This window comes from Perca flavescens, chromosome 21 (assembly GCF_004354835.1).
Source record: "Perca flavescens isolate YP-PL-M2 chromosome 21, PFLA_1.0, whole genome shotgun sequence".
In the NCBI taxonomy this organism is placed as follows: Eukaryota; Metazoa; Chordata; class Actinopteri; order Perciformes; family Percidae; genus Perca; species Perca flavescens.
Window position 1 is genome coordinate 5,620,749 of NC_041351.1, and position 19,808 is coordinate 5,640,556.

General features: G+C 39.2%; 2 protein-coding genes across 6 annotated transcripts; both read right to left on the minus strand.

The window, feature by feature from the left end:
• Positions 1-246: 246 nt before the first annotated feature.
• armc7 (armadillo repeat containing 7) lies at positions 247-3,058 on the minus strand. Its single transcript, XM_028567334.1, has 3 exons — positions 2,765-3,058; positions 1,717-1,860; positions 247-1,612 (listed from the first exon to the last, which is right to left on the minus strand). Exons 1-3 carry the CDS (start codon positions 2,862-2,864, stop codon positions 1,269-1,271), a joined length of 588 nt encoding a protein of 195 aa, XP_028423135.1. The 5' UTR covers positions 2,865-3,058; the 3' UTR covers positions 247-1,268.
• A 2,692-nt stretch (positions 3,059-5,750) lies between these two features.
• ndel1a (nudE neurodevelopment protein 1-like 1a) lies at positions 5,751-19,480 on the minus strand. 5 transcript variants are annotated; one of them, XM_028567034.1, is made up of 10 exons: positions 19,210-19,479; positions 17,450-17,547; positions 15,075-15,228; positions 12,369-12,517; positions 11,465-11,601; positions 11,094-11,267; positions 10,295-10,389; positions 10,022-10,167; positions 9,755-9,789; positions 6,678-6,767 (listed from the first exon to the last, which is right to left on the minus strand). In XM_028567034.1, exons 2-10 carry the CDS (start codon positions 17,533-17,535, stop codon positions 6,760-6,762), a joined length of 984 nt encoding a protein of 327 aa, XP_028422835.1. In that variant the 5' UTR covers positions 17,536-17,547; positions 19,210-19,479; the 3' UTR covers positions 6,678-6,759. The 5 variants fall into 5 exon arrangements, with proteins under 5 accessions (XP_028422832.1, XP_028422831.1, XP_028422835.1 ...); XM_028567033.1 differs by having other exon boundaries at positions 6,678-6,770; XM_028567031.1 differs by lacking the exon at positions 9,755-9,789 and having other exon boundaries at positions 5,751-6,767.
• Positions 19,481-19,808: the final 328 nt, after the last annotated feature.

Sequence of the window (19,808 nt, forward strand, 5' to 3'; positions counted from 1 at the left end):
AATGCCATTCAGAAACGCATACACACTCACTGAAAATGAGAACTTTGTGGCATTTAAAATGAACAAGTATCACAGACACACTCTCAAAGCTGTAAAGAATTTCCTCTTGAGTCTGACCGAGCTACATGTGCAGTCCAACAGACGCTGGGCTGCAGGATCGGATGTCGTCGTCTGTCTAGACCTAAAGGACTCGGCCCAGAAATAGCTCTTAATAGTCCGAAAGAAAACAAACCGCGCTCCTGGCTCTTCAGAATGAACCTCAAGGTTTATTTTACATATTTTTGGGTTTGGGATTCATGGTATTCTTTAAGAGTGCCAAGAGTCGACCAGTTGGCTTTAAGGTGCTCCAGCATCTGTCCCAGTTCTTAGGAAATCACTTCAACCCAAAAGAATGTACATTTTTGGGCATACAAGTATATATTACATATACACTGACATTGAGCCTACAGTCAGTGAGTCTAAATTTACAAGTGAGATTCGGTTACTTCTCTCTATACACTTTAAACACAACAGGTTGGAAGTCAACTAAATAAATTGGCAATGTCGTTTTTGTTCCATTAACAATCAACTATATTAATCTCTCACAAAACAGCCCTTCACTTCAACAAAAACTATCCAGTCTCCCTCCTGTGGTCAGAAAGAGCATGACATTTAAAATGTAAGTGCTGACATGCACTTTGATGGTAAATGTGCAGAATAGCAGCCAATCATCTTGTTAGCCGGTTTTGCGATCCTAAACTCTAATTGCAAAACTTATATTAAAAAAAGTTCTTTGGATTTAAAAATTCATGTTATGGCCAATGCTATGTGGACAACTAAGGAAAATCTCAATCCTACAACATGCAGTGAAATTTCACCTCCAACTTTGTTGGAGCAGTTTGTGTTTCAACATGACAAATCCCCCATGCGTAAAGCCAGCTCCATAAATAAATGGTTTTCCCAGTTTGGTGTGGAAGAACTTGACTGGTCTGCTCAGAGCTCCGCCCTAAACACCATCCAAAACATTTTAGATGAACTGAAACAGAGAGCCAGACTTGATCACCCAACATCAGTGTTGGACCTCATTGATGGTCTTGTGGCTGAATGGGAGCAAATCCCTGCAGCAGGTTCAAACATCTGGTGGAAAACACTGAAACCTGAAGAGTGGGGGTGTGACGTCACCTTTGCTTTTATTTGCGTTTAAAAAAAAAAAAAAAAAAAAGTCTCATACTCTCAGAGAGCCAACTTATCCACTTATATACAAAACTCTCACATACGCCAGCTGTAACTTAGTCTTTGGGCAGCGGGATGCCCACTGCAGTCTGCTGTCCCTGCATCTGCTGCTCCGCTCGGGCCACCTGCTCCTCGGTGCAGCAGTCCTGCAGAAACACAGCAGCCAGGTTGCGCAGGCGGGGGCTCTCTGAGAGGGAGAAGCGCAGCATGCACTGCAGGATGGCCGGAACAGCGATCTCAGAGCGGGACGAGGGCGCCGTGAGGTTCATTAGTGTTGTGATGGCCGATAGGACAGTCTCCTCCCTCTGGCTCGACAGACAATTTGTAACCAAGCTGATCCCGTTGCTCTGCAGGATAATGTCTCGGCATTCAGGGTCCATACTCAGGTTACACAGCCCCCCTGAGGACATGACACACACAAGAGAAGTGATTACATTTTAGGTTGGAAGACAGCATTTGCACAATGTAAAAACAATAGGAAGAGAAATAAGGACTTGTACATACCCATCCCAAACTCCACAAAGTTGTCATTCTCCTCAGTGAGCATGTCCAAGAAGAGGTCGGGCACTTGCAGCTCCCTCAGATACTCCATGTTCTTTGGGTCGTACGCAAAGTTGGCCAGGTTAGCCAGCACTTGCTCCTTTGCCTCTGATGAAGTGAAATTAGTAAATTAATGTGTATACCATAACTTTTGCTAGGAAAGTATTAACTAGAGATGGTCCGATACCATTTTTTGCACCCGGTACCAATTTATGATACCTCAACTTGCGGATCTGCCGATACCGATCCGATACCAGTGTGTCATATATTTTATTATGTTTTAACAGCTGTGTACTACTATCCCTGTATGGATGTGATATGATTTCTATCTTTGTTGTCGGTCTGGCTCAGGTTAAACTCTTTGTGAAACATAAACAAAAAAACAATGAATGCCACAGAACTTTCTTTTATTATGATGAAGTTTGACAGTCAATTATAACGGGAAAAGAACATAAATAAACTACTTTAACGTAGATTTTCTTTAGGGCTTTATTACGTGGTATCTGATCGGTGCATAAACTCCAGTACTTCCCGATACCAGCGTTTTAGGCAGTATCGGCAGATCCGATACAGATACTGGTATCGGAACATCTAGTAGTAACTCCTCCATATTCACTAAGGTTATCAGTTAGACATGATCGGGAGTGTACACAGATGAAATACTTGACGGTAATACTGTGCGTTATAGCGGAGGTTACGTACTTGGTCAGCAGTAAAAGTATGAATATATATGAAGACGACCCCTCTACCCTGCCAGGTCCCTCTTCCAACTACTGCCCTCTGGAAAGACAGTTCAAAGTCTCAGGGGCAAAACATCCCGCTTTTGTAACAGTACCTACCCCGCCACTATTAGGCTCCTTAATGCTCAGGCACCTTGCAGAGTAAACCTGTACTAAATGCACCTTATAGATTGCATCAGACACACCAGTTATATCTTAAAGACCTTTTTAGGGTTTCTCAGGGAACTTAACTTACATATATCATGACATATAGAACTAAAAAGTGTACCCACCTTCACTGTCGGTGTCCTGAAACTCAGTGACCAGAGTTTGGAGATATTCAAACCGGTCGGAGCCCTCAGACGAGCCTTTCCTCCACATCTCTGGCTTCATTAGCTTAGCATCAGACCCGGTGTTCACTCAAACATACGATTAAACAAACCAACGTCAACACCGTGGGGGTGTTAACGTTAAAGGAACTCAACACACAAACTATTCGAAGCTGGGCTCATTTTTCGCCATTCCTTGTTTTGGTCCGTCTCTTAAATGCGTCCGTCTCGTAAATGTGTCCGTACAACTGCGCACTTCCGCCTAAAACTTATCCTGTTTAGAAGTATTTGTTATTATCGACTTAAACTCTATCAAACCACTTTTAAACATATAAAAATATCATAAATATTCTGGCGTGGGTGGTTATATGTTTACTATATTTTTGGGGGGATGATTTTGATTCACAAAATTGGGAAACGGAAGTCGAGTTACGTGAGTAACTGCACGACATGAAGGAGGTGTGTCGCTAGCAGGGAGCTAATGCTAGCTCTAAAGGTCAGCTAAAAAGCAAATGTAGGTTCATTCTCTGTTTATATTTCGGTCTGTAGCCACTTCTCTTGAATTTAATTATAATGAAGCAGCACCAACTGTCCGCTGCAAAGCGTCTGACGAAACCCATTCTATTTGGGACACTAATTGTGGGACTAGCCACTGCTTTCTTTAACAGGTGAGTTATGATTCATCGCATGCTGTGTATTTTGTGATTGCATTAACTGTCACCTGGAAATGTTAAGTACATAACGTTATTATTAAAGGGCACCTTCACGATAACCATGCATCATAAACCTGCAGTGTTTTATGATGCACCTTGGTCCACTTTCCTTCACACAAATGACATTTACTGTTATTTCCGCCTTTTTCCCTTATTAATCAGCAGCTGCATACAACTAGCATTATTGTGCATAGAAACATTACTTATGTAGTAGTATACATTGTTTTTAATTACACGTCAACGGCACCAAATAAACTAGTTAAAAACAATGAAATAAGTACAATAAAAAATTAAATGGTAGAAATTAAGATATTTTGCAGGACAAAAAATGCACAATATCTGCATAATTTCTTAATGAGTCCTTCCCAAGTGCAACATATTCCTGAGGGACTTTTTTCCTTTACAAAATGTCAGAAATTCCCATAACTTGGGGACGTCTTCAAATTACTTGAGTAGTCTGACAAACTGATTACAAATGCACAAATATCCTGACACGTTGGGCCTACATAAAAACATATTTCTCTATTCCTTTTTTTAAACTACAAAGGGCATATGTGCTTTACATTAATTCTTTTAATCATTAATTCTTCCATCATTCATTTTTATTTAATTCCTCGTCGTCCGTGCAGGCACAGGTTCTTTGAGGATGTGGAGGAGCTCAGGGCTCAGGAGCGAGCTCGCAACGACGCTAAGAGGATGGAGGTCTTGGAGAGGAGGATGAGGCAGATAGACGAGGTGGCAGAGAAGAAGAGAGGAGGGATCAGCTGAACCACAGCTTGAACTATTACTGTTATACTACACAAATCTTCAGACTCTACAGATGTGGACACTACGTATATTATATCTAACTGTACACAGCCCAACAATATCTGTACTGGAGACATCTGTCTTGCAAGAAGCCAAACTGTTTGTGTTTTGATAAACGAAGTATCGGTGGATGCATTTTTGTTAATTCACACACACACACATGAACAGAAAATGTAATCTACTATTTTGTGTCTGTTTTTGAGACATAAATATGAATAATTAAATGACCAAACTGCTAATTATCAACTTGTACTTACATGTGTGTCCAGCAGGGGGCAGTGCTGATAACAACTTGGGCATTTTTACAAGTTTTATCCCCTTAACTATGAATGATGTATTCTTTTTCCTTCTGTTAGTTTCTATTAATTTCCATTAGGCATACAAATCATATGACAGAATCTTGAAACTTGCTAGCATTGTCAAATCTCTGTTTTGAATGAAAATGAATGCTGACGTGCTGGATTATGCAATTCAAGCAAGTTTAAAGAAACTGCTGATTGAGAAGTAGACAGTCTGAAAATACTCTGTTATATTAGTTCTCAATACACTTAAATCATGTTTAATTTCCTCGTGATGAAAATTAATTACTAGGTCATCTAATAGAAAATTAATCACAGGGTTTCTGCGGGGTCTTAAAAAGTCTTACTTAAAATTCAAGGCCTTAAAAAGTATTACATTTAGTGAAGTATTGTGTTCTAAGTCTTAAATAATTTTAAACCGGTCTTAATTTCTTAATGTAACGCTACATCTAATGCTCACTGAAATGCTCCCGCAGCGATTTATAATTATAATTTTTTTGATTCTGTGGTCTTGTAGTTTTTTCTTTCGCTATTCAAAATATAATTTACTGTATTACAACTACAAATGTCATCTTAGGCTCAGAGAACTTATTGTGGACATTTTGTAGATTATACAATTAATTCATTGAAAAATTAATCAACACATAAATTGATACGGCAACTAACAGTTATTTTCATAATTATTTCATCTGTTGATTGTTTTAAGGTCCCATGGCATGAAAATTTCACTTTATGAGTTTTTTTTTTTTTTGCATTAATATGAGTTCCCCCAGCCTGCCTATGGTCCCCCAGTGGGTAGAAAGATACCCCTGGGTATCCTGCTCTGCCTTTGAGAAAATGAAAGCTCAGATGGACCAATCAGGAATCTTCTCCTTATGAGGTCATAAGGAGCAAGGTTACCTCCCCTTTCTCTGCTTTGCCCGCCCAGAGAATTTGGCCCCCCCATGAGAGAGAGCAAAGTGGCAGTTGGTCAAGGCCACACCTCCACGGCAAATATTCACATTTGAGAAGCTGGAACCAGAGAATGAACAAAAGGTTCAATTGATACATTTCTAACTGAAAATAAGTGTTAGTTTCAGCCCATATTTCCTCCACAGTAAGGACTGATTGAAACATTACAAATGAAACAGATTGAGCGTAATAACACACTTTATTAAAACATGCTGTAAAAAGAAATTTGAAATAAATTAAACCCACAAACTATAACAGGCAATATTGCACATGAATGAAAAAGAATAAAAAGTGAGCTCACACAAAGTCAAAGTGCTTCCTCTGCTCATCGTGTACTGAAAACATGTCATGTGATGAATCAAAGCTTTAAAAAAACAGAACACTTTGACAACAGAACACAAGAATGCTGGTTAACTTGCCTGAACACGACGACAGCACCACTTTCATGTCCGTCTATAAATAACGATCAATATGACCAATACTGTACACATCATGTCACATAGTTCAGAGGATAGATGGTGCGTTTGACTCACTACAATGACACAAAGACTCCCCTTCCCTTCTTTTAAAACCAAATGCAATAAAAAACAGGGGGCACGAGATAACAGTTAAAAGCCAAAATCATAGAGATCATGTTTAAAACATTAACCTTTTGAAAACATCAATATTTGATGGAAGCCATATGTGGCGGACAATTAACCAGGACATCTGCCACTAATTTAATTGGTTATTTTTTAATTCATGGTTTCAGCAGTGAGTGCACTTAACGTTTATTGCTGGTTAAAAGTAGTGAAAAATAATAAATAAAAAAACAAACATTTTAATTGCATAATATTTCCCTTTTTAGTTGATATAGTGCACACATTTCACAAATCAGGGTGAGATCCTTAATAAATGTTTAAATGTGTGAAGAGAGTGGATCTTTGTACAAGCCAGTGAGCAAACAGCAGATACAGCAACACATGACATATACAGACAGACAGGGACCCATAATGACCGGGTATCAGGTCCTGGGGTGATAGCACATCAATAAAGTTTTACAATATTTGTCTGAGGCCTTCTCTTTTTATAGATGTGATATTCCATTTTAGGAGTTGGGGTTACTGTCACACAGCGAGGGGCACTAAGCCCGGGGAGGAGGCGGCAGGAGGGGCGGTGATGGCTGTCAGGGTTCCAGGTTTCAGTCCGTTCACCGTCCTGCTGCAAAAAAGTTACAAGAGTTACATTAAACCAAGCAGCGATTAAACCAAGCAGCGATGTTGCCCAGATTAATACATGAGGTAACCCACGACCAGCCAGACATACTAAGAGAATGTATTGGAGTAAGTTGAAGATAAAAGCCTTCATAGAATTTCATTGAAAGCCACTTAATTAAAGCAGCAACAATAAAACAAGCTGATAAGTATGGAAACCCATTTCTGCCAGGAAAAAAGTTAAGAATGACAAAAAATATTTACAGTAAATCAAAACTATGAGATACATTTTTACACAAAACTAAAAACAGTTTGCCATTTCTAAAAGTGGATTATTAAGTCCAGATGCTTATGATAATATGGTGATTCTGGGTTAAAATCACAAGTATTTTCTCATTGCTTAATTCGATTAAAAGTATAACTTGATTTGGTCATTACTTCACGGCAGAATACTCGGCATGCAGCAAACTTCTGTGTTGTGAAGAAGTTAATCCAACCTTGTTTTTTTCTCGTAAATGTACGCCTTTATAATCTCAAATAATATTAGAGTTTTTTTCTCGTAAATTTAAATCTCGTAAGACTTTCATCTCGGAATGTAACCCTCCTTCCTCGGCTTGGTCATTTATTTATTTTTTACATGCAACGGCTTAATACGCTGTCGCAATAATGAACCATCAAGCTCAACTAAAAAAAAAATAACATAAACCTTAATTACAAATCATTTTGTTACTTGGGTTAACACGTTTAATTTTATTTAATGAATGAATGGTCTAAAATAGTACAAATTTTATTCTTTGATATTAACATTTGCTTGTAAGTCAGCCGATCTACACTATTTTCGATTTAACTCCTTTACCATTAACTTTTTCTTTAAAAAACAAATATAATGATGAATGAAACTGCGAATTACCATATTAGTTTACCTTTCTTTTCCTGGCAGTATTGGACTCCCATAATAAAAGGTAAATTGGAAATGAAAAAACAAAACTGCTCAAATTGTCAGATAAAACTCTTCATCCTCATTATTAGCATCATCATCTCATACACAGAGGACGCAGCTGCTACCAGACAGAGATGACGTGTGTTTTTAACAATGTTATGCGTCTGTTGCCAAAAATGGAACATGAAAGTGGGAAGGAAGTTGCTGAGTTATCCTGAACAACTGGTTTCTCTTGTGGGTCATAGTCCAACTATTACTAACTACTATCAGTATCCTTTGTTTGGTTTAGTCCTGAGTCATGACTCTGGAAAGCACCGCTCAGAGTATGAATGAAAGACTGCTTTAATACAATTCAAGAAAATGTCAAATAAAGCAAATTCTCAAGCCAGGGCAAAACAAAATACATCAGTTTCTGAATCAATACCCAATACATTTTAACTTTTGACACCTTAGTTTAACATAAACATAAACATTTTAATTCCTTATGATTTATCAAAATATGCCAAACTTCTAAATGCATCAGTGTTAAAGAAAAGTTTAAAAGAAAAAGTCTAAAAATGCAGAGAAGTTCCCTGTTTTAGATCAGGAAATATCTGATCAATGAATTCGTAAACAATTTGGTGAGTACTCAAAAATAATCAAGGTTTAACACTCCGCTCTATTCTCTATCACAGGCAGTGAGACAAAATGCCTGTGGCTTCTCCAGACCTTCCTGAAGGTGAACGGTGTGCATAACTAATGCCCTGCTCTCACACCAGAAGGAACAATAACCTTGTTGCGTTGCATCTATGCAGCCTCACACACACACAGCAGAAACACACAGTCACACACTGCCAGTCTCTGCTCTCACCGCCAGCCTCACACAACCACAAGTAACTGCTGTCAACGGAGTGATGCAGCAGAAAAAGTGACGAAATACGATTGACTTTTAAAGGATCAGTCTACTGATATTCTACAATTCCTTTATGTCAACAAGATATATCTTCTTCCTTTACGTCAACAAGATATATCTTCTTACTTTATGTCAACAAGATATATATGCTTCCTTTATGCCATATAACTTGATTGTTGTCCACAAACTATTAAAACCAGCAGGTTTCATTTACTTATCCAATGAAATACATTGATATTTACTTGACACAATTCAGTACAAACATTCATGGTTTCCAGATGATGAATCATACTGACTTTGGTGATGCTCTAACATTTCCTCCAGCGCCACCATGAGGTTCATATTTGTGCTTTTGAGTAATATTACAATTTTTTCTTATCCAATACTTTGATTTATGACTAAATACCTGCAAAACTGACCCATCAGCCTCAGCGGTACTTTGTGTTTAGTGCTAAGTGTTAGCATGCTAACACACTAAACATTAAACCTGCTAAACAACAGCATGTTAGCACCGTCATTGTGAGCATTTTAGCATGCAGACATTAGCATTTAGCTCAGCACAGCGTCACAGAGCTGCTAGCATTGCTGTAAACTCAATGAAATGAAACTAATATTTGTGAATCATTTTTAAAGGTTTGCATCTTCAGTAGAAGCTAATGGGCTTGGAACAGAGTGCCAAAGACGGAGCAGGGAAGTCATAAAGTATCAAGAGACGGACTCTTTTTAAAAAAAAAAAAAAGGGATTTGTTGACTTTCTTGTTTGTTTCTGTCAGTAAATTTCATTTTTTTCTTCAAGTTTCTCTTCTGACAAACGTTCCCAACTTCATTCGTAAGATGAAATACAAAAATTTGCTTTAAAATTCACTTTGTTAGTTATAATTAATAGTTAGATCTCGGGCCAAAACAAAAAAACACAACAACTCACACTAGTAGGAAAGAGGTCTATGGAGGTCAGCTTAAGAGTTAAAAAGACAGCAGGAAAATTTCCAGCACCATTAAACCACCACGAACCCTTCAGCAGTTAGTGGCTCAGACGTCATCTAGCCCACAGTTGATTATTTATATGAACTCTACATGGAAAAAGAGGCCTGGCTAAAATAAGCAGCAACATGCATGAATGCTCCCCAACACTCTCAGTAACAGAAGGAGCTGCGATTACCCAGAATCAATGCGGGGAATGTGACCATCTCTGTCCTGCTGGGAAGAAATACACACAGGTCACAAACTCTCCTCCTGAGTCATCCACCACATCAGACACAATACAGATCACATAACCTTCACTTTTACCACACCGGAGGCATCTCGTTAACACATCTGACTGGAATCAGACGGTGACATAACTTCACTAGAGTCATTAATCATTCCTCACTGACTGCTAAGACATGAAAGATGTTCCTAAGGCAGGAGGGTTTTAGGTTTCACTTACGCTTTGTCAAAATATGATGTGTGGAGTGATTGTGAGTAGTTTGCAGTGTTTGCGTTGAGCACGTTGCTGTTGTCGAGAGAGTACGCCTTCCTCGCTTTCTGGTCCTTGGCAAAGTTCCTGCAAGCGGCGAGCTTTGACTCCAGAGCCTGCGATGGACACGTCAACAAAAGGTAATGAAAAGACAGGGCAGGGACTTTCTACACCAAGCTTGTGTTGAGAAAGAAAGGGAAAGACTTGAAACCTGGAAAAAGAAAGTAAGAAGGAGTGACTCACCCCGACTTTCCGGAGTAAATCACTGACGATGTTGAGGGCCGATATTCTGGCGGAGGGAGTCAACGGGGAGTTGCTGCCAAAACCGTTTGATAGGACTGTACAGAAAAAAAAAAAAAAAAAAAAAAAACGTGTCGATTTGCATTGAGTTTCTTATTTTACTACATACACATCTCATCTCACTCTCACTGAACAGGCCTACCAGGCCCGGGGGCCCAAAGTGTCAGGGGCCCCCTGACCTTCACCTGCAAAATGTCACTTCAAGAGACACATTCTGACCATGAAGAGATGCAAACTGACCACAAAGAAACATGATAAATAACTACCAAGAGATCACAACACAACAACAACAACAACAACAGCTTTCTCATATAAGTAGATGTGTGGTCCATTATTAATATAAAAACATTGATTAAAGCTGCTTAAAGAATGAAAAAGCCTTAATTAAATATGGTCTAATACATTACATAAAAGGAGGTATGCAATTGTACCGATACCTGTTGAATGCTGAACATGTTTAATAATGTACTGTATTTGCCCAAATTTATCAAATACTTTTTGTTCTTAATCCACTTGTGTGCCTGACATTACATTATTTTTATGCCACATCCTCCTTATAGTTAAATGCATACTTTTGTCCCGTCTGAGAGCACCAGAAGACAGACACAACTGAGTGTCCCTGCATTAAAAAAAGAAAAAAGAAAGCAGCAGAATGCAAGTGGTTTTAATAAAGAACTCCTCAGATTTCCCCGTCTGTATTTGCATGATGAGAAGGGGGGGGGGGAAGGCAGGCTGCAGCTACCTGTTGGGTTGGCAAAGGCGTTGTCCAGACCTTTGCTCAGTGGTGTAGCAGGGAGAGAGAGGGAGGCCTGAACAGCAGTGTCCATCTTCTCATTGTCCTGTGTGGGCGAACTCGGAGCAGACATCCTGGTTACATCGGACTGCCTCTCTCGTACAGCCAGCTCCTGCCTCAGGTCTACAAAAAAATAAAAGGAACATTTTGTAGCTCTTCCTAGAGATCAGGTAAAGACACACACCGAAGAAACTCCTACAAATCTGTGGGAAAGCGGATATTTTAAATCGTTTGAGGGGAGCTGCAGCAGCTGTATGCTAATGAGCTGCAGCGAGTGATCGACGGCGAGGCTCATTAGTAAAAACTTAGTCAATAATCACCTCTGGCTTCATCCTTTAATCTTTGCACAGACTCCAAAAGCGACTCCTTCTCATCCAGCTCGCTCTCCAGGAAGGCGTTCCTCTCGATCGCCTGGTTCAGACGCTGCTCGAAGTTCTCCAGGGACACGATGGTAGCTCTGAGGAAGAAAGAAACATTGAGATTGACGTTTCATTCATTAAATATCTTCTGGGGGATGGCTGCCTTCTGTATGTCCTATCTAATTAGTAATGATTATTCAAGTATGAATAAGGGATCAATATCTGCAGCACTGATTTTAATCTAACTCAATGAAAGCAATTAATTGAATTTGAGCCATTTGCTAATTGCAACAAATTTCCATTTAGATTAAACCGGGATCACAAAGTAGCTGAATTTAACGGTAAAAAAACCCCACCTTTGCATCTTGTGGGAACATTTTGTTTACAATATTGTCCATCCTATATTATCCTTATTATGAAAATCTTTATTTAGTGACAAAAATTTGATTTTATATAGAATACACACTTTCAATCCATCTTATTATTCTTAATTGTTATTAGTCATTGTTGTGTCAATTAATGCTTGTAGTTTGTTTATACTTTTATTATGCATTTTATCCCTTAAAGGCCTAACATTAAAAGTCCAGATTATAAGTCCCATACACATAGCATCAGTTGCATTTTATTTAAATGTAACAAGGCCTTTGTGTAGTCCCGGTCAAATAAATGAACAAAACTAAAAATATATAAATAAATCTAATCCTGTATTATTATAATAAAAGAAATAAATCTTCATTTAGCAACCCATAAAAATGAGCTTATATCACATGCAACTCAGCAACATCAAACTCTTAATGGAGAAACCATAAAGACAAGAATTAAGTGATGCATTTTATTTTGGCGAGCATTTAGAGCCCATTCAGACCTTTTGGCTCTCTCCAAGTCGTCGTTGGACTGTTCGAGCTCTCGGACGTATTTGTGGAGCTGCTCCTTGATGCTGCGCGTTTGGCCCAGGTCGTCCTCCAGCATGGAGATCTGCTTGTAGCTCTGAGTGTACTGCTGCTCAACCCTCTCCTGAAGAAGAGGAGGAAGAGCGAAGGACAGGATGAAGACAGACAGCACAATATTGATCACACATGTTTAATCTAGGACACGCTGGGCGGCAGAGCTTTGTGTAAGGACATGATTTAACCGCTCCCAACCCACACAACCTACATGTTTTCATCCATTTTTCAGTGCTTGCCTCATTTTCCTCCTCAGCATGGTTAGGCAGCGGATGTGAAGTGTGACCTATATATCCACCAGCTCCGGGACAATCAGCTCAATAAGTACCGCTGGGCCCGTCTGCATGTCTGACCTATATCTGCTGTTACTGTGGCGTCTGACTCAACTGCGGTCACGCAACCCTCTGTGTGCTCCCCAAAACTCAATCAGCACATCCATTTAACATGATATTGAAATATATAACAGTTGAAACTGTTTTAATGCTGTGATGTGATGTTTGTACGGTGGCCTTGAGGTGCAAAACACAAACAACATCGGACATTTTTGTTACCGTTTGACTCGTTGGTTTATCTTTGTATTAAGTTGTTTTCTGACGCTGTACTGCATGGAGGGATGACGTAGTTTTATACTGAAAACTGTCAACAATGAGTGAACGTATCTAATTAACACAACAAAAACAGAAAACCTAACCATTTGCCCAAGTTGTGTTTTGGGTCGGTTTTTCCTCTTCTTTTTCTGTGCAACAAGGAGAAAACCGTTTTGCACACGTCTTTAGTCGGGAAGGTGCGTAGGATATGATCAAAGGTAACAGATCAAAAATTGTACCTTCATCAGGTAAATGGAATTTACCTGATGAAGGTCTGGGACCGAAACATTGTATTTTTCTAAATATATTATTGCTTGCGTAATGGTCAGTGTGCGGGATTTCCTCTTCTTTTTCTGAAAATAATGTTTGCACTGAAGACATCATGATGTCATCAGTGGGAGAAATTTCCGGACTGAACCAATACTATTCTATCATGACGATCAAAAACGTATTCCCGAAAAACAAACTGCTGCAAAAACTCTTCGTTTTCTCCCACAAAGCAAAGCAATGTATCCACTTGATGTGTGGAACCTAAAACCTGACAAACATCTCATCCCTGCTGGAACCACGGACACATAAATGTGCCTCCCGCCTTTCGGTAATTATGGAGCGAGAATGAGACTGAGAGACAGAACCTGATGCATTATGGATGAGAGTCATACAGATCAGCTGTGTCAGAGTACAGCCAGTTTAGGACAGAGCAGGTATTGGTTGATAAGTGCAGAAAGAGGGGTGCATCAGCATCTTCCAGAGATGAGATTTACATTTAGATTGCACATGAATTTATGGACTGTATCAACTCCAGGACTTTACTCCTCCCTGAGGCAAAAAAACAAACAAATTATGACCGTATGATTGAGATTCCTGCTATAGTATGGTGTAAAATTGTGTTCTGTATATGGTATGTACAGGTAGCATTTTTGTACTTGTGTTTTGTATTGCTATCTTGGGCTCCTGACTGCAAATCAAATTCCCCCAACTGGGATAATAAAGTGACCTATTTATTTCATTTATTTAAAAAGGGACAATGCTCATTAATCAACAGCAAAGCAACTGTAAATGAGCCAGAGTTAGCTCAGCAGGCTAATTTGCATCTGTTGTTCCTGGCCAGTTTGAAAATGGCAACCTAAAAAAGATAATCATGGCGTTCATATACATAATAGCAGTTTTAAAGATTGTCTGATAAATCCAAAGTTACTCAAATCAAATTTAATGCTTTTGCATATACTTTTAACATGAGATTTGAAGGACAGGTTTGAATCAATCCAGACTCCCAGATAGTTGGATTTAGACACAACTTGCAAGTTTTGCCCTGATATCAATACATCTCCTGGGTCAGGAGTGCTACATGGTCATTTAGGCCTCCAACAAACACAAACCCATGAGAACTTTATTCTGTTGTGCATAGGACGCGGTTTGATCTCAATAATCCTGTGACCTCTGACATATAACCAGAGAGGCAAAGCTGCAGGCCCACAAGAAAAAAAAAATGACTGATGCATCCTGTGGAGCAGCAGCTGCTACAGCGTGACTTCACGTCTTCTCACAAGAGACTGCACTCAAGGACGAGTGGTGACCTAAGAAATAGAAGCATCAAATATTCATTTCAAGGGGTCACATGGAGACACGCCACACTAGCTTGGTTTTGAGCTTACTGTACAGTACAGTGAGGTATCCGATTTGAGGTAATGATAAGTTGGTCTCTAAAATGTCACAAGATAGTGATGGAAAAGTGGATCAGTGTCTTGTTTTATCCACAACTCAAATATATTCAGTTTACTGTCACGGAGGAGAGAAGAAACTAAAAAATATTCACATTTAACAAGCTGGAATCAGAGAAGGTTTACCTTTTTCCTTAATCGATGGCATTTAATTTAATAGTTGACAACTAATGGATTAATCTTTGCAGCGCTAGTTAAGTTTAATAATCGTTTGGCTAATAACGCTGATATTTTCACTCTTAATATCAGATCAGAGGCACATATCAATAGACTAATTCTGAGTCACAGATCGTTTCATTTACCAAACTCCTGCACTTACCTTGAGTGTTTCGACATCTTGCTTGAGTCTGTGGTTCTCAGACTGCAGGTCCTTCATACGAGTCTCAGCCTGGCCCAGCTGTGCTTCCAGCTCGGCCTCCAGCTCCCTGCTCCCCTCCTGAAACTCCAGCAGCTCCTCGCGAGCCTCCTGGCACCTGGCGGCCGACAGAAAGACGAGAAACCATTAGACAACAAGTCGAGACAGAACGAGGTCGCTGTGCACGGGAGGGAGCATGCACCATATTTTACTTCTTTTTTTAAAATCTTAATTTCATTTGATTATGTGGCCACTGACCCAGATACTATTCCAGCTACGGTAGGATGTTGAACGGCTGGTTCAGAGGATTTGCAATTGTCATAGTTTTACTATCTACGTCCAAATTTTAACATCAGCAACACTACAACTGATTAACTTATATATAAAATAAGCTCCACCTCAAACAGCTATAACATTGAAATACTATTACATAATGATGTCACACTGACAGAGTCTATTCTGACAAACAAATACTTTTACTTATGATGAATAAGAAGAATACATGTTTAAAGATTTTCAGAACAGCAACCAGAGGAATTTCTTTTTGCAGAAAAATGCTTGAGACAAGAGGACATTTTGACCCGTTGGTGGCGAGAGATGAAAAGTCAGCGGATCACTGAACTCATTGTTTGGACCTGAATATTTGCAGAATATTTCACAGCAGTCCATCAAGTATTTGAGACATTTTACTCTCCAACCAACAGCAGAAAACAACAACTGACGGACTGACCGACATTTCTGTGCATTTAGTTTGACTGATGTCTGACTTTGCATCCAGAACAACCACATGAGATGTGTGGTCACTGAACAGCTTTACCACAAGTGCTGGTTATGTAACCGTCTGTGGATATGGCCATGAATGGACGGACACACAGACACACACAGACACACACAGACACACACACACACTACTCTTTATTCTAAATACGCCAGTGCATCTAAATAGTTACTACGAGGGAATCCTCAGATAGCAGAAGAACATTTCAGGAGATGAAAATGCTAATTTCTGCTTATTTAACACAACTTTTCTCACACATCTGTTCTAGTTCATTGAGGTTCTTATGGTTTACAAAACTAAAAACCAATTAGAGTAAGAAATGCTACTAGAACAATAAAATATGTTGTTCTTTTGTTACAAGATCTGTAGATGAAGGTTGTGCAATATGATCGAAAGCTCCAGAACAGCTATCAAATGGACCTTGAGAAGGCCAACCGCTGTTTCCAAGGTACAACCAAGAAGAAAACACGTGTATGACATACTTTCCAGGACGCAGCCTGGACTTTAAAGGAAGCTTATTGTCTACAGACTCTTACATAACTGGGTGTGGGCCAGACTTTGTTTCCGTTAGTGTTGTGATTTTAATCTTAATCAACGGATGTGTTGGAAGATAAGATTTCTTAGCTCTTAGTTGCAGCTAATCTACGCAGCCTTTATAAGAAATAATATGTTGAGCAACAGCAAAAACAGCTTCTCCATCATTACACAAACCCTTTCAAAAGATGAGAGGACAAAGACACATGATTGTCTTATATTCACTGTGAAACATGAGCCGTCGCTTCGGTAAACAAAAGGAGAGGTTTTCACTGGAGCTTTCACTGCTTGTCCCACATATTAAAGTGTCACTGGATATGCCCGACGCCGGCTTTTTTTTTGAAAGAGTGAAGAATGGGTGACTGAAACCCAATGACAAGAAAGGAGATCAAACATTCGTCAGCTGATGTATTCCTGCTGTCGTTCCCACAGACACAAAGAGACCGTGCTGTCTCTATCCCAGCTTGATGACAGTAACTCAGGGGCACAAACTAGGATTTAAAATGTAGTTCCAGTTCATCCCAAAGGTGTTGGGTGGGGTTGAGGTCACAGCTCTGTGCGGGACAGTCAAGTTCTTCTACAACAAACTGGGAAAACTGTATGAAGCTGGCTTTGTACACGGTTATCGTATTAAAACAGGAAAGAGACAAACAAACTGTTGCCACAAAGCAGGAAGCACTCATATCGTACTGTATGCCGTCGCATTTTAACTTTTATCCAGTAAGATGGAAAAAATTTGGTATTTGGGGGTTAAAATGGCCAATTATTCCCACAGTTAAAAAATACTCTAAATCTTTCTTATGATCGACAATAGCATGAAAAGACAAGATTTTATTCTTTTAGAAATGGTCACAAATATACAGTATAGTTTGGCTTTTGCTGCTCAGACAATACTGGTCAGTAGGAGACATTTGTTGTTGGTTTAGGTCTTTAAATGGGAGTTGTTGACAATCAGACAAAAATATAGAACAATGTCAGCCTGAAGGAGAGAAAGAGAAATAGCCACAATATGAGCTTGATTACGTACCCTTCCTTGTACTTGAGAGAAAGAGCCTTCCAGAAGTCAATTTCCTCGTCTTTTGAGGAGAATTTTGGTATCATATCCGTTTCCATGGCAAACTAAATCTGGAGAGGAACAAAACAAGAGTGATTAGAGAGAGATAAGCTAGAAAGTATACAAAAAAAAGGAGGTTTTCCTCACCATTCAAGGTGTCTCCCTAAAAGGGAGTTTTTCCTCGCCACTGTCGCGCTAAATGCTCGCTCTTGGGGGAATTACTGGAATTGTTGGGTCTTTGTAAATTATAGAGTGTGGTCTAGACCTACTCTATCTGTAAAATGTCTTGAGATAACTCTGGTTATGATTTGATACTATAAATACAATTGAATTGAATAGAATAAGAGGGCAAGTGCACACAGAGCATTCAATCCGTTGTTCTGAAACCAACTCCCTTAGGGTTTCTTATAGCCTGAAATCTTAGTCCAAAAAAAGGTACAAGTCAGGAACAGATTTAAAAATCAGTGATTTAAATCATAGCTGGGAATTAATCATCAAATAAGCTCCCTCTTGACTTCCAGAAAGAAACCCTGAGGAGAGCCACATACTCTGCTCTCCAGAGTTTGAACAAAAACGAAAATCATTTTTGATTTGATTAGTGGCCCTCTTCATCTTAGACTGGCATAAAATAAGATGACCCCTGCCCTAGCCCATGGGGGGCCCATGCAAAGGTCTATGGAGCTGGAGTGGGGGGCCTGCTTTCATGTCTGTAGGACAAAAATTTAAGCTGGAAATTGAAGCTATACATGTCCAAAATACCTGGTGTCTGTACTTGAAATTGTCAAAAGTGCAGAAATACTTGTGCTGGAAAATGATCATCAATATCAATGGTGAGCGAGAGGATTAAACGTTATGGTATGAGAAAATAACACAGACAGAGAGGGAGAGACGGGAACAAGGTCAACAGATGCTGCGCTTGTGTCAGTGTCACAGTAAATCATGCTGACCTCTTCTCTAGCATCAGGTTAAAAAGGCACGTGTCCACTTGACAATTCTTTAAAACTACCAGCGATGAGAAAACACAATCTCAATTCAACAGCTAAGTCAAACAGAAATCTTAATAACCTTAAAGAGAGCTTGGCTGCTCTTGCAGTCACTGACTCTACGTTGCCCTACAAAAATCTCTTTCTGTGATCCATGAATAATTCATCTTCAGATTATATTAAAGCCTAGAGTGAAACTCAAATGTTATTACAGTAGAGGGAAATGCAACACTGCCCATTTTAGTGGGCCTGCTATGCATCATAAATAAAAAAATAAAAAATTGAATAATCTGAAAAATCACTTTACCTTCATGTAAACTGCATGAGCTTGATGTTAACTCATTCATTTATATAATAGTTTTGAAATGTGGAATGTATAAATGAAGAAAACTCCTGAATGTTTTACTAGACTAGGCTAAATTACATTAATTCAATACTTAATGAAAATGGCCATGGTAATCCAGAAATAAATAACATTTTCAAACAATATAATACAGCTAATTAAATGCACTGCCCATACCTAAAATTGGCATTGACTTATAACACAAAACAGGACCAGAAATGACACCGAGATTAGCGACTGAAAGCAGAAACATGATGCTGAGCTCAGCTGTCAAATCTGGGTGTGCAAACAAGCCTAGAATCGAACAAACAACCAGCCGAAGCCCGGCGACATGCTGGCTCTAGTATTTTAGTTTTACTGGTTTCACAACAAATATAAAAGCCAAGACATTGTAATGAATTAAGTACCTGAACATCGCCCCAAACAGTGATGTTTATCAGTCCATTCTGCCCGCTGCTGAGAGCTGCTGAGGCCGAGCTTCTCCTCTGATGTCTGGTGATCTCTGCTGGCTCCTCTCCGAGGGGCGCTTAAAGGAGAGTACACCCTAAATATGAATATCATCTCTTCTGATATATGAGCCTCAAGTTTAATTAAAGTGTCAAACATTTAACTATTGAATTTTGTTTCCCAGCTTGGGGGAAATAAATGCGGATAATCACAATAAAAAGTAGTTAAACACCACAGTGAACACAAACAGATGTTAGGGTGGAATTTCTCTGTATTCACGTGCTCTGTTGGGTTCACGAGCTCCATTGCTGCACACAAACTGCGCATGACAACATAATTTAGGCACTTACTGTTAAGTTAGCACCATCTGCTGGCTAAAACAACGTTTAGAATCACTGACTTTAATTTTCATGATGTTAGGGACAGTTTCACAACAAATGGATTCACACAATGTATAAATGAATAAATAAATAAAGTCTAACATTAGAAAGAAATTAAAACATGTTGAAATAATAGTAAATTGGGATAATCCCAATACATAATTTTTTTTTTTTATCAA

What these genes read in the sequence shown, in the direction of transcription:
- ndel1a (XM_028567030.1), bottom strand. Translation starts at nt 17,535, where the DNA reads ATGGAAACGGATATGATACCAAAATTCTCCTCAAAAGACGAGGAAATT. An exon ending in AAGATGTCGAAACACTCAAG is followed by an intron (nt 12,518 to 15,074) that starts GTAAGTGCAGGA and finishes CCTCTTCTTCAG; the next exon opens with GAGAGGGTTGAGCAGCAGTA. An exon ending in GACTTGGAGAGAGCCAAAAG is followed by an intron (nt 11,602 to 12,368) that starts GTCTGAATGGGC and finishes TTTCTTCCTCAG; the next exon opens with AGCTACCATCGTGTCCCTGG.
- armc7 (XM_028567334.1), bottom strand. Translation starts at nt 2,864, where the DNA reads ATGAAGCCAGAGATGTGGAGGAAAGGCTCGTCTGAGGGCTCCGACCGG. An exon ending in TCAGGACACCGACAGTGAAG is followed by an intron (nt 1,861 to 2,764) that starts GTGGGTACACTT and finishes TCACTTCATCAG; the next exon opens with AGGCAAAGGAGCAAGTGCTG. An exon ending in CTTTGTGGAGTTTGGGATGG is followed by an intron (nt 1,613 to 1,716) that starts GTATGTACAAGT and finishes TCATGTCCTCAG; the next exon opens with GGGGGCTGTGTAACCTGAGT.